This window comes from Ictidomys tridecemlineatus, chromosome 4 (assembly GCF_052094955.1).
Source record: "Ictidomys tridecemlineatus isolate mIctTri1 chromosome 4, mIctTri1.hap1, whole genome shotgun sequence".
NCBI classification, from domain to species: Eukaryota; Metazoa; Chordata; class Mammalia; order Rodentia; family Sciuridae; genus Ictidomys; species Ictidomys tridecemlineatus.
The window spans coordinates 179,259,872-179,277,662 of record NC_135480.1 but is presented as its reverse complement, the minus strand read 5'-3'; the positions used below and the strand labels follow the sequence as shown (position 1 = coordinate 179,277,662).

The following is a 17,791-nucleotide window of genomic DNA, read 5'->3' as shown; positions in this document are numbered from 1 at the left end:
GTGCACAGCGATCAATCTGAGCTTCCCCAGCCAGGCCCCTTCCTACTCACCCTCGCCTCCTCCAGGACTGACGTCCGGGGGGCGGCTCTAGGAGGCACGACCCTCACGGGGCCGTCCCTCTCGCCAGGCCAGGACACTACACCGCAGGGTCAGACCCCAGGGCGCTGATGCGGGAGAGTCTCAGAAGGCCGCCCGAGGGGCTCGGCCACACAGCCTTCTGGGAGCTGTAGTTCTTATCCTGAGAAGCTAGGAGGTAGACACCCTCTGCCCTTTCAATCCCACAGGGCCCCGCGCGCAGAGGGCTCGGTGGGACTAGGCCGAGGGCCTACTGGGAAAGGGAGTTCCAGATGTCCGATGACTTGCTCGGCGAGGGAAGCGCAGGACTACATTTCCCGACGTGCCCCGGGGTAGGCAGGACCCGGAAGTGAGGGCGTGCGAGGCCTCTCTGGAAGTTGTCCCGGGTGTTCGCCGCTGGAGCTCCGGGTCGAGAGGACGAGGTGCAGCTGCCGGGAAAATCCTCTACTGCTGCTGGCTCCCGGAGCCCAGCCCTTTCCTAACCCAGCCCAGCCCAGCCCAGCCCACTCCCAGCCGCCAACGCCCGTCCCTGCTGTGGACCCCAGCGTTACCATGAATCCTGCCGTCTTCCTATCTTTACCCGACGTCAGATGCTCCCTGCTGCTCCTGGTGAGTGAGTGGGGGAATGACAGACCTTTCGGCCGACTCTCGGACGCCTCCCGCCCTTGCCGAGGGGGCACCACTGCTGCCCCTGCATTCCTGTCTTTCTCCGATGACCAGGAGTGCACTCTCCCCTGCTGCCTTGACTTTCTCCATTTGTCTGTCGGCTCCCTAGGCCTGGGGTCCTGGAGGCCTGAGGAACCGCGGTCGGGGTTGGGACCTGTAAACAAGAGAATTAGTTCTAGAGGAGTGGTACGTGGGAGGGTCACCATGAGGAGCTCCCCTTTACCGCCGGACTGCAGGGCTTGTTTCAGTTTTGAGGGTGTGTGGACCTGGTGGAAGCCTCAGTGCAAAAGGACGGAGGATAGAACCTAGTGTATTTCCCCCCTCCCCCTTCTCCATTTGGGAAGGCTTTGAAGCCGACAGGTGCTGGGGTCCTGCAGATCTCACTGTAGAGCCCTGAAACGGTGCCCAGGTTGGCAGAACCCTCTGTTGTGGCTTCATAGGATTGGTTGGGAACCCGGAACTGGAAACTGGTTTGGTGTCTACTGGGGAATAAAGGTTTGCAAATATGGAGAGTGTGATTATCTAACAGGCTCAACTCAAGGCCTCCTTCAGATATCTTTACAACCTCCCACTGAAGCATATTTTTTTTTTCTCTTGTCTTGAGACCAGGTCTTCTGCAAACACATGCATTCATTAACTTCCTAACCTGCTCAGTGTCATCCCATTCTATAAAGGAATCTTTCCCTAGTTCCTCTGACTCCAAAGTACATCTTGATTGCGTAACCTAAGTGACCTAGGATTTAGGTAAAATTCGGACAAAAGTGAAGGGCCAACTCAGTGTGACAAAATGATGGGTGTTTAATTGGATAATTATTATAGTACAATATTTGAAACTACTTTAATTGTAGTTTTTAGAAAGCCAAACTTAAAATGAAAATTATTGAGTAAAAACCACTTTCTTCACAATCTAAGGAACATAGTTAAGTAACCCACAGGAATTGGGGATTGAACTCAGGAGCTCTCATATGCTAGGCAAATGCTATACCACTGACTTAAATCCATAGCCTTAGAAACAGGTTTTCTTAACTTACATTGCTTACACCACCTTATCACAGTAAAGATTTACTATTTGTATTTGAAATAGTTTTCTTTTTCTTTGTGACTTGTAAGCCATGTTTAAAAGCCATATATGGACACTACTAGGTCCCTTTCAGAGAAAGCACTATAAAAAACTAGATTAAATGGCAAAATACTTTTTAAAAAATATATTTTTAGTTGTTGATGCACCTTTATTTTATTTATATGCAGTGCTAAGAATCGAACCCAGTGCCTCACACACTTTAGGCAAGCACTCTACCACCGGCTACAACCGCAGCCCTGGCAAAATACTTTTGAGAACTCAGCACTGTATATTAACATGATAATAGTAAATGATGGTACATCTTTCTTTCTTTCCTTTTTTTTTTTTTTTTTTTTTTGTACCAGGGATTGAATCAGGGCCCTCGACCACTGAGCCACAATCCCCAGCCCTATTTTGTATTTTATTTAGAGACAGAGTCTCACTGAGTTGTTTAGCGCTTCACCATTGCTGAGTCTGGCTTTGAACACATGGTCCTCCTGCCTCAGCCTCCCTAGCTGCTGGGATTACAGCAAGTAGCTATCTTTTGATGATCTCAAGAACATCTTAGAACATACCACTTTATGCCTGAAAATCCTTTCTGGATAAATAACTGAATACAAAAGTTCAATGTGATAACTATTTTCTGTGCTTTGATGTATGTTAAAATATATTCATTCAACCTTTTCTACTTATTTTTGTTTCTGAGATAGGTTTATTCAGGGTTGAAAGTGATCATCTTCAGCTTTATTCTTTGTATTGTTCTTTCTGCATTGATTGTGTACAAGAGTTTTGGAAATAAGACTACATTGGAATGAAATTGGATCATATATCCTAAGTAACCTCTTCTATGGTTCAAAGTAGCAATAAGATATACCAGCTAAATGATGGTATATCTTACTGCTACTTTTCATAAGTATACAACAATGAATGATTTCTGCATAAAGAAGAATATTCTCTCTAGTGCCGCAGTCCGGCTGGCTGGGCAAAATAGCCGGGGAGTGATGAACAACTTGTGTAGATTGATACAGCAGGAGAGGGAGCCTTTATTGTAGGACAACAGAAGTATTTATACATTCCACACAGCTTATCTTAATTAACATAAAATAGATAACAGCAGTCAACCAATAAGAAATCTCCACACTTAATGGCTCGCTGGCATTACTTCACAAACCACTCCCTCTGGCATTTTGCCAGGCGCCATCCAGACTTGTTTACAGTCTCTAACACTGTAGTGCTTTATTATTATTTGGTGATTTTTTAAAAATATACTGTGATTCTTTATTCCTTCTAGAAATGTTGCAACAATACAATTATTAGAGACCTATTCCTCCTTAAGGAACTAGATACTAATCTTTTTCTTATCTATAAAATGACTTAAAATTGTCTTATAAATTATTTTAAAGTTCCTGAAAAGTACAAAGGGCAAAAATCTTAAGACATTGGTAAGAAAAGTTGAAACATTGAATACGAAACCTACATCAGAAACACTTTCCTCAAATAATATTCTTTGGTTGTCCAGCTAAGTTAAATGAAAAAGAATTTATTTAGAAATAACTCATGCTTTTCCTAGAAAACCTACCAACCCTGTTAAGTATATAAAGGAACAGTTTTTTCCAAATAAAATCTCGGTTTAATTAAATTTTAGTTAGCATTTTGTATACCTTTTTAAGTAAATGTAGCAGATATTTTAGAGAATACTTGTAAAAGTTAATGGGCTGGAAAATAAAGCCCCAGAAAAGACTTAATAAACCAGAATTACAAGTCATACTAGATTTAGTTTGAACACAGTGTTTACCTACTTTAATAATTTCATCCTGCTTAACAAATGTTTATAAAATGTCTATCTAATCACAACTCTAATTACCTGATGATTCTGTCAAATGATGGAACCTGCTTAGTCAGTGTTAACCTGTTTAATAAATATATTCTTTATCTTACCCAATGTACTTTTTTAAACATTCTCCAACTACCCCTTAAGTCATCCTTTTTTTTCCTGTATTTCCTGCTGTAAATAGCCATATATTCTCTTTCTACAGTTAAGTTTTTTTCAGGCATTTTATGCATCAGCTCTAAAGAACTAGATCTACTTAAGTTAGTAACATTTGTACAATAACAGCTGAAGCACAACCGAAGCTTTTGGAAGCAAGTAGCTATCTTTTTGCTGATCTCAAAAACATCTTAGAACATACCACTTTATGCCTGAAAATCCTCTCTGGATAAATAACTGAATACAAAAGTTCAATGTGATAACTATTTTCTGTGCTTTGATGTATGTTAAAATATATTCATTCAACCTTTTCTACTTATTTTTGTTTCTGAGATAGGTTTATTCAGGGTTGAAAGTGATCATCTTCAGCTTTATTCTTTGTATTCTTTCTGCATTGATTGTGTACAAGAGTTTTGGAAATAAGACTACATTGGAATGAAGTTGCATCATATATCCTAAGTAACCCCTTCTATGGTTCAAAGACTTTTAGCACTCTGCTCCAGTTGCTTTATTGAAGATGTTTTCTCAATTTCTTGATAAATGTGTTTATATATAGTAGCCCTAATTGCTCATGCCTGAATACTTAAGACTTACCATTGTTGCTCCTGATTTGTTGAGTGTGCATAGGGAGCTGGGAGAAGTTGTTTAGTTTAGGAAATTAAGTGAATTAGAGAGCTAAGTAAACATTTATTTAATTAATATTCTGTAAGTGTCTTAAAAGTAAATACAGTAGAATTCAAAAGGTGTCATTTTTTAACCATCAATGCCAATAAGTACAGTTTCCAATCTTCAAGAAAAGTATTTCAGGGGGCATGTAGTTCATTTTATAACTAAGTAAGTTATTTATCCTGCTGATATAATTTTCTTCATAACAGTGGCTTATAATACCTGACTTAGGATCACCTGGGACAATTTTAATGAAATAATATCAGGGTGGAGCTCAGTGGTAGAATGTGTTCAGTTTCCAGCACTGAAAAACAAAACTGAAAATATCATGGCCCTACACCAGATCAGTTATATCTGTGGGACCCAGGCATTAGTTGTTTGGAGAAAATTTCCTGTAATATCATTACCACATTTTGAAAAATTAATCAAATATTTTGTTAGTGTTTGGATTTTCCTGATTATGTCCATTTTTAAAAATAGTTTTTTTAGTTGTCAGTGGACATTTATTTTATTTATTGATATGTGGTGCTGAGAATTGAACCCAGTTCCTCACATGCTAGTCAAGCACTCTGCCACTGAGCCACCACCCCAGTCCAGATTATGTCCATTTTTTAAAAAACAGACTGAGCAGGGATGGGGTTATGGCTCAATGGTAGAGCGCCCCACCTGGCACGTGTGAGGCGCTGGGTTTGAATCTCAGCATCACATATAAATAAATAAAAAATAAAGATATTTACTGTGTACCTACAACTAAAAAATAAAATTAAAAAAAAAAACCAGACTGACCAAACCAGGGGCCATGTAAAGTGTATACATTCCAATTGATTGATGTCTCTCTTATGAAACATTTTTTTTTTTTTGGTGTTAAAAATTGAACCAGGGGCCTCGCATATGCTAACCATGAACTGTACCAAGCTATACCCCCAGGCCAAAGTTTTTAAATTTATAGGATCTCTCTCCATCTCATCTTTTTTCCTTATAATTTCTTTAGGAAAAAGTCCTATAGAATTTCTCACATTATGGTTATTACTGATAGTCCTTGTGGTTTGGATTTTTTGTTTTTCTGTTCCTTATGTTTGCTATAAATTTATAATTCAGTTCAAGTAATTTTAACCAATATATATGGTTAAGCTCATATATGTGGTTAAGTTCATTTATTTTATTTATTTTTCAATTTTTAGTTTTTTAACATTTATAATCATGTGAATCTACTGCTTTCAGATTAAATGCAAAGGCAAATATGAGAATCTTGTCATCTTTTATTAAACCAGATCTTAGATTTGCAGTAACTTAAATAATTTCACACTTCTCTCTAAAATCTATTTTGCTTAGGAAATAAGTTGTTTTTCATAAGAGATGCTATTTATGTTAATCTGTTGTTGGTCTATTATTGTTAATTTGATAACAAATATGCTTTTTAAATTTCCAAAAAATTAATAAAATTTACTGCTTCCAAAGCAAAAAGTTAATGTATAGTTTATGGAACTTTGTACGTGTTGTTGATATAATGAAATCCTACATATAGGGATTAGGCCATTTTGTGATCTTGCCAACAATGTAAGTTTTTCTGTATCCTTAGCAAGGTATGATGGGGGTCTGATAGGTGGGAATTGGTACATCAATGTCTTTTAATTTGCTCCTTTTTAATATGAGTGTGATTGAGTTTTTTTTAAATTTAAATGTCATTTGTGTATTTTTAATGTGAAGTATCTTCCTACCTATGAGATTGTTGGTCTTCTGTTTCTGTATGCTGCACACACACGCTGAAAGAGACAGTAGCCCTTTATATTATTGTTATTTGAATCTATGATGTACTCAAATGTTGAGAGAGACTGGAATGGACTACCCTGTCTGAATTAAGTAATGAGAATGTGTCTCATTTCACAGTACTGAAAACATTTCCTAAACTGTAAATTATGGTTTTCAAAGAGCTTTATAATAGTTCAACCTATAGATGCACTATAATTTACTGTCTTTTATTAAAGATGTTTGGATTGTTGGTTATTTCTGTTTTTTCAGTGTTATAGAAAATGTACAAAAGAAAAACATACAATGATGATGTTCACTGCAAATCTCCAAATATATCATTGGGATACTTTTAAAATTATATTTATTGAGTCACATGTGATGTTTTTTGTTTGGAGTTTCTGGTACATGGTACCAAATTGCTCTACTAGAAAGTTGTACCTATGTGAATTTCTGCCAACAGTGCCACTTCCTCACATTCTAATCAACAGGGAGTACTTTTATAGTCTGTGCCAATTTAGTATACCGAAAGATGATATATAATTTCTATTTACATTTATTATAACCAGAATTGAATTTTTGCACATTTATTGAGACTGTATTTCTGTGAGGGAGGGCGGGGAGAGAGAGAGAGAGTGTGTGTGTATGTGTGTGTAACTTGTTCATGTTATTTGTCGTCTTTTCCAAAAATCAGCTACTCCTCCTTCCTCCATTAACTCAGAATAAATGTAGTCAGAAGATAATGGAAGGTGTTATTCCTATGTTCATTAGTGTCCCTTAAAGAGGTAGCACTGTGCAAAGAAATATCAGGACATCTATGTGCAAGTTCCAAACTCTTCCATTTTACACAGTAACCTTAGATAAATTATCTAACTTGAATTTGTAGTCATAAGGTAAGCACATTGGATTTGATGATTTAGTAATTCTTTATATACTCTGCTTGTTTTCAAAAAGGGTATTCCTCTGATTTTCTCTGTTTTCAAAAAGGGTATTCCTCTGATTTTCTCTGTTTTCAAAAAGGGTATTCCTCTATTTTCAAAAAGGATATTCCTCTGATTTCCTCTAAGTTGTAGACTTCCTTAAGTTTGAATATTTCCTTAAAATTTTTTGCTTTTTCACAAGTTATAGCACTGTGCCACTCACCCTGTTGTACATATAAAGGGAAGTGTGCTTTGATTACAGCTTTTCTGATATTGATCACTGCTGTGCTCTGTTTCATCTAGCCAAGGAAATGATTACAAAGTTTGATTTTTAATAGCATTTATTAATCCTTAGTCTACTTTTGATCTGGTAGAAGGGAACTATCTATATATTCCAGACTGCAGGAAGTTACTGTTTTTTTTAATTTTATTTTTTATTCTAATTTGTTATATATGACAGCAGAATACATTATAATTCATATTACACATATACAGCACAATTTTTCATATCTCTGGTTGTATACAAAGTATATTCACACCTTTCTTGTCTTCATATATGTACTTAGGGTAATGATGTCTATGTCATTCCAGCATCTTTTTTATACTTCTTGCCCCCGCCCTTCCCCTCCCATCTTCCCATGCTCTCCCTCCCAACACCACTATGAATCAGCCTTCTTATATCAGAGCAAACATTTGGCATTTGGTTTTTTGGAATTGGCTAGTTTCACTTAGCATTATATTCTCCAACTCCATCCATTTACCTACAAATGTCATGATTTTATTCTCTTTTATTGCTGAGTAATATTTCATTGTGTATATATACCACATTTTTTTTATCCATTCATCTATTGAGGGGTATCTAGATTGGAAGAACCTGCTCTTTATCATTGCTATTTTTTCTTTCCTTTTGTCACTTAAATGCCTATTTGCTATGAAAGAGAAAAAGATAATTGATATGTGAATCATGCCTCCAAGAAATTTGTCATTCACTTAGGGAGAGAAGATGTATATGTAAATAATTAGAATACCAAAAGGAAAGTGATACCTGAAAGTAATTATAGAGATGGGTTGTAGATATTCAGAGGTGGGATTGCGAGCCTAAGCATGCTTCTTCCAAGTAGCTTTACCTATTGAATCCTAACCTGTACTGTATACTTACCCAGGTAATTCAAATGTACTTTAAAAAGTTTGAGAAGTACCGTTGTAGATGTTTGTAAGAAACAAATTAGTTCTCAGTGGAGGGTAGAGCAACTTTTTTGAAAAAGACGAATTTGAGTATTGACTTGAAGGGTTAATTGATTGGTTAATTTTTAGACATGAATGGAATGAAGAACAAGGGCTATCTGTGAAATATTTTACATGAATACTTTTTGTTTTGTTTTTGTAACAAAGTCTTCCTATCTGGTTTGCTGACATGGCTAAATATAAGAATTGGTTCTAAAGAATCTGGCAAACCCTTTGCCCAACTTTCATAACAGTTATCAATTTAGCAAAAATAAGAATCCTGGTTTTTAGTGAATTATCATCATCATCAGATTAACAGGGGATAGGAAAAATGCCACTTCCAATGAGTCTTGCCTGTGATGCCATGGCCTCAGGTCAAATCATTGTATAACTGCTTTTTAAATCCTCAGTGATATTGTGGTAAGAATCTCTATGATTTCTCTAGCCTTATGATTATGTCATTATGTAGAACCTTGAGCATTGTACTGAACTCTAATTTTAAAAGTTGCTTGAATTTGTAGACATTAACATTACTAATACAAAAAAGAAAGAGGAAATCATCTCAAAAAAAAAACTTACTAGTATTTGAACTAAAGAAAACCAAGCTGAGGCTGGGGTTGTAGCTCAGTGATAGAGCACTTGCCTAGCACCACATTCTCAGCACCACATAAATAAATGAATGAATGAATGAATGAATGAATGAATGAATGAATAAATAAATAAATAAATAAACAAACAAACAAAATATTGTGTCCATTTACAACTAATTTTTTTTTTTAAAAAAAACTAGGCTGAATATTAGAGTGCCAGTGATTTTTCCATTTCTTCTTCAAGATTGTCACAGTCTTATAGTAGGACCTTTGGTAATTGTATTTAACAAGTCTTTGAGAATCAGAAGAGTTTTTGACCTTGGAAAAAGAGTTGGAGCCCTTTTTACTTTTTAGGAGACTATCACTACTCAGTTTAGCCATTGGGAATGAACATAAGAACATGAATGGGTGATGTGCACTAATAATGACTGAAGTTATACTTGTCTAAAGTTGTCCTATAAATTTAAGTTCACTTAAATTAAATAAAAGTTCCGTTCCTCAGTCACAGTAGCTACATTTGGAGTACATAATCTGGCACATCCAGTGTATGAAGGTGCACATTATGGATCGTGGAATGTATTTTATCATCCCAGAAAGTGCCATCCACAGGAAGTGAATAGTGCTGTTCTAGAGCAAGATAAAGTGAGCTAAAGAATGAGGAAAATTACTCCAGTAGTGTTTCAAAGTTTTGAGGAATGTATACCTTGTTCGTTCATGGGACAGCAGTAATCTGGAAAATGTCAGTCATCTTGTCAGTGAACATAGATTTGGATTTCCGTGTCCTAGTGGTTAGGGAAGCATCAGTTAAAATTTGAAAATAAGAATTTGAGTCTTAGTGTTCATTTTCTTATACACCTTCCCTCTCCTCCCCACACCTTTTACTGGTGATCTAACTGAGGGCCTCCTGTGTGCTAGGCAAACGCTCATCCTTAGCACTTTTTATTTTGTTATAATACAAGATCTCACTAAGTTGCCCATACCAACTTTGAATTGGTGATCCTCATGCCTTTCTCCCAAGTTGCTGGGATTACAAGTGTGCCTTCTAATGCCCAGCTCTTCTTATTATTTACAGGGTCATTTAGGCAATTTCCTTCTGGAGGATTTGTTTTCTTAGCTGAGTGTTAAGTAGGGTTGAATAGACTGTTTCTCTCAACTCTAATGGAATGTGACTGACTTTGGGATTTGAAGGTCTGCAATTTGGTGAAATCCCACTTGAGGGGATTTCATCATCATACTTTAAATGATGCTTTAGGAGAAAGTTTTCTGAATAAGAACATATCTACATTGTAGTTAGTAAAATTACCTGTAAAAATATGGCCTGTTGATGTTTTTAAGGGTGTGCTTTGGATATCAGCAGTGTTTCTCTACTATATTAAAATATCATTCTGTGTGTGACTGGGGAGTGAGGTGTCACACTTGAAGTGTGAAAAACACTATTGTGATCACTTAAGATTTTAAACCAAGAGTTCCTTACGTTTTTCTGTTAGTGATATACTTTCATGATACAGAAAAGCATAAAAAAGACGTGCATATATCAACTGATGATAGCATTTTAGTATATGGCCTTCTACGTTTTTTGGTGCATATTTGAATGGATTTCTAATAGTTATATATGTTGAACAATGTAAGGTTAGGCTCTTGTTCATTCCTGTGGAGAGAGGTAGATATTAGTTCATGGGAATATAGACAGAAAAGGTATCACTTGTACATGTACTTGTACTCCTACCACTTGGAAGCGACTACTAGCCTGACAATGTTCCTCAGAGTTACTTGACCTTGAGCTTCCATTTTCTAAGTGTGAGATGGGGTAAAGACCTCTTCTACAAAGTTGTAAATGTATCTATAGTACATCTGAGGAAATTCTTCTGGTATCTGCTACATAGAAGGTGGTGAGTAAATGTTAGGATTAGGGGAATCAGCAAATGAGTAGATGATTAAAAATATTTTTCAAGTTGCCCATCCAGTCATATTAAAATTGTGTACACTGAAGTAATGAGCTCACAAGACTAGCTTTCATCCACTGTGGTCTTCTGGTCCTACTGTTCTACTGACAGAAGCATCTTAAAAATGGGACAGTGAGTAAATGATCTACTTAACTCTGTTTTATAACTATACCTAATTAGTATTGTACTTATTCATTGTATAATTATGAAACTAGTTTAATGGAGGTAATTTTGTTTTGTTGAAGAGTCCACTGGTTTTAGGATTTTAAAAGGCCTGGGGTCGGGGATGTGGCTCAAATGGTAGTGTGCTTATCTAGCATGCCTGAGGCACTGGGTTTGATTCTCAGCACCACACAGAAACAAAATAAAGATATTGTATTCACCTATTTTTTTTTTTTTTAAAGGCCTGGATACTTAACTAGCAGGGGAGATACCATGATCATGAAGGTGGCTTTCCCAGGGTGAATCTCATCCATTGCACTCTGGATGTTCTGACCCTAGAGGCTTCCCCAAATGTGGGAAACTCAGTTGCACAATTTGTGGTAGTGGGAGACTTCATTCAAGGTTTCCCCAATTAAAAGAAGAAGAAGAAAAAAATACTGGGTTTGAACCCTGTTCTGCCACTAATTTGGATAAGTCACTTAGCTTATTTGTATCTTATTCATTTAACAAATATTTTGCTTTTACTATATGCTAGACACTATGAAATTTTGATTTCCTTATTTGTAAAATAGGAGTATGATTCCTCTTTCAACCTCAGAGTTTCTGTGATGATGCAGAGATATCAAATTGATGTTAATGATATGTTTGTAAACTATAAAAATAGTTTATTAGTAGTAATTTATTTGCTTTTATATTAAAAGCAGAAAGGCATATCAAGTTGGATCTTTATTTCTATCAATCATAATTACCTTTATCACTATTTTGATAAAATCAGGGGAAAGTGACAAGTTGATAAGCACTTTAAGAAACCACTACTATTTGGAATCAGACTTTTAAAATAAAAAGCACCATCCATTTATTCATTTCAGAGGGTCAAAAGAGAGTACAGAGGGCTGGGGTTGTGGCTCAGTGATAGAGTACTTGCCTGGCATGCATGAGGCACTGGGTTCGATCCTCAGCACTTCATATAAATTAGTGAATAAAAATATGCTGCATGCTTCAAATACATATTTATTATTTGGATTCTTTCTCTAATTTGTATAATATACATCTGTCTCAGGGAGAGTTGGTGCATTATAGAAGTAGTTCTAGGATGTGGATTTCCATGATTATTAATAATACTAAAAGGTAGAGAGACTTTGAAGCTAGAAAGATTTGCTTCATTTCTGGCTCGCTCTCTTTTTTAGCTGTATGATATTAGACAATTTTCCTTCTTTTTCTGAGCCTCAGTTTTTCTGACTTAAAAGTGGAGCTAATTATTTGCAAGGCTGTAATATTAAGATACAGTGTCCACAGAGTACTACATTGCATTGTGTCTGGTATATAGGAGATGTTTGTTTTATAAATTATTGGGTAGAGAAGAGCAGTGTACTGGACAAATGGAGTCACTGTGAAATGGAGAAAGTATGATGGACGTGGCTAGTGCTTGTGCTGACCATCCTTTTGTGACTGTACTGTCTTTTTTTTTTTAAAACAAATATATATATATATTTGTAATTGTTGATGGACTTTTTATTTTATTCACTAATTTATATGTGGTTCTGAGAATCAAACCCAGTGCCTCATGCATGCCGGGCAAGCACTCTACCACTGAGCCACAACCCTAGCCCAACTGTACTCTCTTTTGACCCTCTGAAATGAATAAATGGATGATGCTTTTTATTTTAAAAGTCTGATTCCAAATAGTAGTGGTTTCTTAAAGTGCTTATCAACTTGTCACTTTCCCTTGGTTTTTATCAAAATAGTGACAAAGGTAATTATGATTGATAGAAATAAAGATCCAATTTGATATGCTTTTCTGCTTTTAATACAAAAGCAAATAAATTTCTATAAGTGGTATGGTGAAAGTGGGGAAGTAAGCTTTTACTCTTGCTATTTGAAAGGTATCATTAGTTTCATATTTCTAGAAAAGCATCATTTCTATTACTTTGAGCATTCAAAATCATTCAAAAACTATAAAACTATATCTCTGACTTGTAATTGACTAGATATGGAAAATGATGATGATTCTTAGAAATATATAATCTTTCTCCAGTAAGGGAAGAGTAGATTATTACTGCAGACTTTGGGTCACTGAAAATATGAAAAAATAAAACTCCTATTTGTGTAAGTGTGGAAGATTCCAAATTTCTGGTGTATAGCTTTATTTGCTCTGATAAGTCTGACTTTATGCACAGTATTTAGCTCTTAAACATTGCTTCCAATAGATTGTAAATTTATTTACACAGAAAGCATGTGTAATATTTACTACTTTTAGTAAGTTTTGGCCATAAGCCAAATCTGTTATAAAAAATCTTTTGAAATTTGGATACTGTGATGAAAGTATTTATTGAGAATCTATTGGCAGATGAAATAATTTATGATGGGCATTTCAGTTTAGATTAAGAAAAGTTTATTGTATGGTTTTACTTTTCTAAAGTAAATTTTCTAATCTCATAATACTTAAACCTTCCATTATTGGAAAGATCAGGAATTGGTTGGAAGAGAGAGAAAATTGTATTTTCCAGTCCACAGTTAAGAAGAACTCCTTGGTACACAATTGTTATTATCTTCAACAAAAGAGTGATTTAAAACATAACAATATTGGGCTGGGGTTGTGGCTCAGTGGTAGAGTGCTTGCCTCATACGTGCGAGGCCCTGGGTTCAATCCTCAGCACCACATAAAAATAAATAAGTGAAATAAAAGTATTATAAAAAACAATAAAAATAAAATAAAATATGGGTCATTGACTTATCACTATCTACCTTGAAAAACAAACAAACAAAAAAACCATAACAACATGAATCTTCAAGAAATAGCTTTTAATTATGAGAAGTATCCAGTGTTGTGTCGTGTTGTGCAGCAAAATAATCAGATTTACATTGCACATAAGGCTGCTGTGTTTGATGTCTTTCTAGCTTACTTTATTTGGGGAATACTCATTTGTGCAGTAATATCTAGCTTTCCTGGGTCATCCACTTCTAATGCAAGTGGATTGTGGTATTTGAGGAAACTAGCAGAGAGCTTTTTTATATTTCCATATAAGTAGTTAGTTAATAAAGATTCCAGATATTGTGAAGATAGTATAAAAGATGTTTTCTGAGTGACCTTAAATGCACTTTTATTTGTGTTGTTTAAAGGCTTTTTAAGGTTTAAGAAAGGCATAAGGGTGTCTTTAGGGTACATTTTCTTTTAAGAGAAAGCAGAGTTCTTGTTTTCAAAGTTTATTTGACTCATTGTCAGGGACTGGGATAGTTTATATCAATAAATTATATTAGGTAATTAAAACCAGTACCAGTAAAAAAAAAAAACAAATGTGTGTGTAAATATAATTTTTTTCTTTTTTTTGTATTGGGGGTTGAACCCAGGGGCACTTAACTGCTGAGCCACGTCCCCAGTCCTTTTTAAATATTTTATTTAGAGACAGGTCTTACTAAGTTGCTTAGGGCCTCTCTAAGTTACTGAGGCTGGCTTTGAACTCGAAATCCTCCTGCCTCAGCCTCCTGAGCTGCTGGTATTACAGGTGTGTGCCACCATGCCTGGCATAACTTTTTTTTTTTTAAATGGAAATCATTAAAAAATAATGAAAACATTTCTCTTAAATATAAGTATAGATGCTGAAATTATATTTGTTAGTACCCTTGCCATAAGTCTGGAATGATACCTTTTACCAAGGATGAATAGTTTCATCTGTTGAGGACAGGCAGAGCCTATGTGATGGTGTTTGCTTTGCATCTGTGAAAACTTTTAAGTTTGTAAATTGAAAGTTTGTAAGTAGAGGACCCTCTTTCTCTTCCTGGAGGCTATAATTTTTCTGTTAAGATATTTTTTTCTTACATATTTCTAAGAACTTTACAATTCAGGAAAATTATTCCCCTTCATATGTTTTTTCAATTTCTTTTCTCTTTTTTTGTTTATTCTATTTTTTTACAGCATTTTTATAGAGTGTGCTCATACGTGCATGTTTAACTTTTTATTTTTGGATTATAAATATTAGAAAGACATTATAAGGTGTAGAAGTAATTCTCACATGTTATAGGAATGAACATAATTTTCCTATTTATCAGTAAGTGAAATTATTGCAGCAATTTCAGTGAACATTTTGTTTTTAGTAATTCAAACAACAGTTTTCAAATAAGAAGTCTATAGTCTTCTAAATGGATCACTTAGTCAAATAAGTATCAAATGTGAAGCCTACAAAAATATGTAATTTATAATCTTTTTTCTGTATCCTGAAATGTAAAGAGAACATTAAAGTAGAATCAGAAACTTTACTCAGCAATAAATTATCTGTTTACTGCTTAACTCATCTCACTTCCCTATTCAGTTCTTTAGCCCCCATTATCCTCTTGTAGTCTCTGCTGTCTTTAGGTTAGAATAGTAGTTATTCACAATTTCAGACTTGAAGGGGATAATAGTTTATCTAGCTGTAGAATATTCTCCCCTTCTACTTTATGCATGGCTGTCCTTGACAAATGGCAGAATGGCCATTTGTCTTCAGGTTGAAAACTTGCTATAATAGAGGGCTTACAGGAAAATCCAATCTGTCATAAAGTCATGCCACTAGAAAATTTTGCCTCACAGAGTTGAACACATGCACCTTTCTCTTCTACATGTTGATCACAGTTCTACCAGTAGAGCTCACCAAGAACCTATCCTCTAATTCTTGTACAGGCTCATGGCATCCTCAGATGAGAACCCTTGGAGATGGAAGCACTGAGCCAAGTAGGGCCTACAGGAAATTGATGACACATCTTGCTCTTTAAGAGCTTATAGTCTACTGATAGAGATTTTCATGATGAAGATTAAAAAAAAAAAAAAGACATGCCACAAGTACTGTAAAGTTTCTTTCTAGAAAGCATTCTAGAAAAATTAGTGCAGAAAAAGGGCAGAGAACACTGACTAGGTTACATGAATAGAGTTGTTTCTATGAATGAAGTTAAGTGATTAAGACTGGCTCTGGAAGTTCAAGTTGTATATCATTGGAAGATAAAGTTCTGGTAGGTTAGGGCCAAAATGTGAAGAGCTGTAGACTTGTCCTCCAGTGAGCTGCCTTAGAAATTTGGTTATAGGGAGCTAACATAGTCCAGGTTTTTTTTTTTAAATTTTTTAATTAAATATTTTTTTTATACCAGAGATTAACACAGCCATTTAACCACCGAGCCATACCTCCAGCACCCCACCCCTCTTTTGAGACAGGGTTTCGCTAAGTTCCTGACACTAGTATTGAACTTGCTATCCTCCTGCCTCAGCTTCCTGTGTCTCTGGGATTACAGGTGTGCATCCCCATGACTGAATAGTCCAGCATTTTAATAAAGATGAATATAATAGCAGAGAATGTGCAGATGAATAAAATATTTAATATAATGACTGCCACTACAAGAAAAACAAAACTTTCTGTGTATTTAAAAAAAACTACCTTTTAAGACAAAAAAAATCTAGTTTGACTAGGTAAAATAAATTTTTTAAATTTTATATTTTTTTGCTTGTTGATCGACCTTTATTTTATTCATTTATTTATATGTGGTGCTGAGAATTGAACCCAGTGCCTCACACATGAGAGGCAAGCACTATACCACTGAGCCACAACCCCAACCCAGTAAAAAATTATTAAAAACCATGTTAACTGAAAAAATAATTTGACAGAAATAAGACCAAATACATCTACCATAGCAATAACCATAAGTTTAACTGACTTATTGAAATTTTTTCATATTGAAGCACAAAGTAAAGTTCAACTGCATTCTGAAAGCCAGAGATGTTTTTAAAATAATGATTTTTCTTTTATAAGAAAGTTAATTTAGAACTAATTGAATACAGAAAAGAAGAAGACTTGTTGTTTTCATGGAAAACAGTTTTCATTGAAGGTTGTTTACTCACCAAAAAATAATCAGGGCCCTGTGTTTAGTAGTGAAATTAAGGCATTCTTTAATGTGAGCTATTTCCTTCACGTTTTGAGTGTAGAATGAATATACCAATAGCAAAAGCTGGTAAATAGGAGGATTAAATAATTTGTTATATAATTTAGGAGATATCAGTGTGTATTCAGCATAAACTGTGAAACTTTTTAAAAATTGCAAAGTGAAAACAGTGGCCAATGTTTAGGATACCAAAACGTTTAGTATATCAAAACAACACAATGTAGTATGTTGGCTGTGTTCCTGTCATACTTCCCATTTCTCCTTCATCTCCCAAATATTGTCTCCTCATCTTAAGGTCTACCCCTGGGGAGGGCCCACATGAAGATAGGCTGCCATTTTTCCTATAAAATTTCCTGTGTTCTGAGAATGCCTCTTTTGATCCTTACAGTGTCATTTTACATGTTTCTCTACATCCAGTGTTTCCTCTATACCAGTTGTTGGGCTTGGTTAGATTGATGTTAAGTTTAATTTCTTGTTAAGAACACTTAGCAAATGGTACTGTATTTCTTATTGCATCCCACCCAGAAGCATATCTGGTTTTCCCACTTTAATTGATATTAAGATTGTTCAGGGGGCTGGGGTTGTAGCTCAGTGGTAGAATGCTCACCTAGGGAGGCACTGGGTTCAATCCTCGGCACCACATCAAAATAAATAGATAAAATAAAGGTATTGTGTCAAACTACAACTAAAACATAAATATATATACATAAAAGATTTTCAGTAACAATGTCCATACAGTTGCTACATGTTAAAATTCACTCAAGCCTAATTGAATACCTGGCAAAAAGGGAGTGCTGACATACAAAGTGATTCTCATTGTCCAGTGCCCAGCAGTTATTTTCTTTTTAGAA

General features: G+C 35.5%; 2 protein-coding genes and 1 non-coding gene across 13 annotated transcripts in view; 2 read left to right on the top strand and 1 right to left on the bottom strand.

Moving 5' to 3' along the window:
* Nucleotides 1–425, bottom strand: part of Invs (inversin) — a 206,649-nt gene extending 206,224 nt beyond the window's left edge. For all 11 annotated transcript variants that reach the window (XR_013438190.1, XR_005734029.2, XR_013438191.1 and 8 more), the window contains exon 1: nt 51–425. The gene's annotated coding sequence lies outside the window, so the exon portion shown is untranslated. The remainder of the gene's footprint in view (nt 1–50) is intronic.
* Erp44 (endoplasmic reticulum protein 44) overlaps nt 418–17,791 on the top strand; it is an 83,194-nt gene continuing 65,820 nt past the window's right edge. Inside the window, exon 1 of the mRNA XM_005326318.4 lies at nt 418–684. Coding sequence (XP_005326375.1) covers nt 628–684 — 57 coding nt within the window. The 5' untranslated portion in view covers nt 418–627. The remainder of the gene's footprint in view (nt 685–17,791) is intronic.
* Nucleotides 11,288–11,451, top strand: LOC120890226 (U1 spliceosomal RNA). Its single transcript, XR_005734467.1, has one exon. It is a non-coding gene; the product is annotated as a U1 spliceosomal RNA (small nuclear RNA).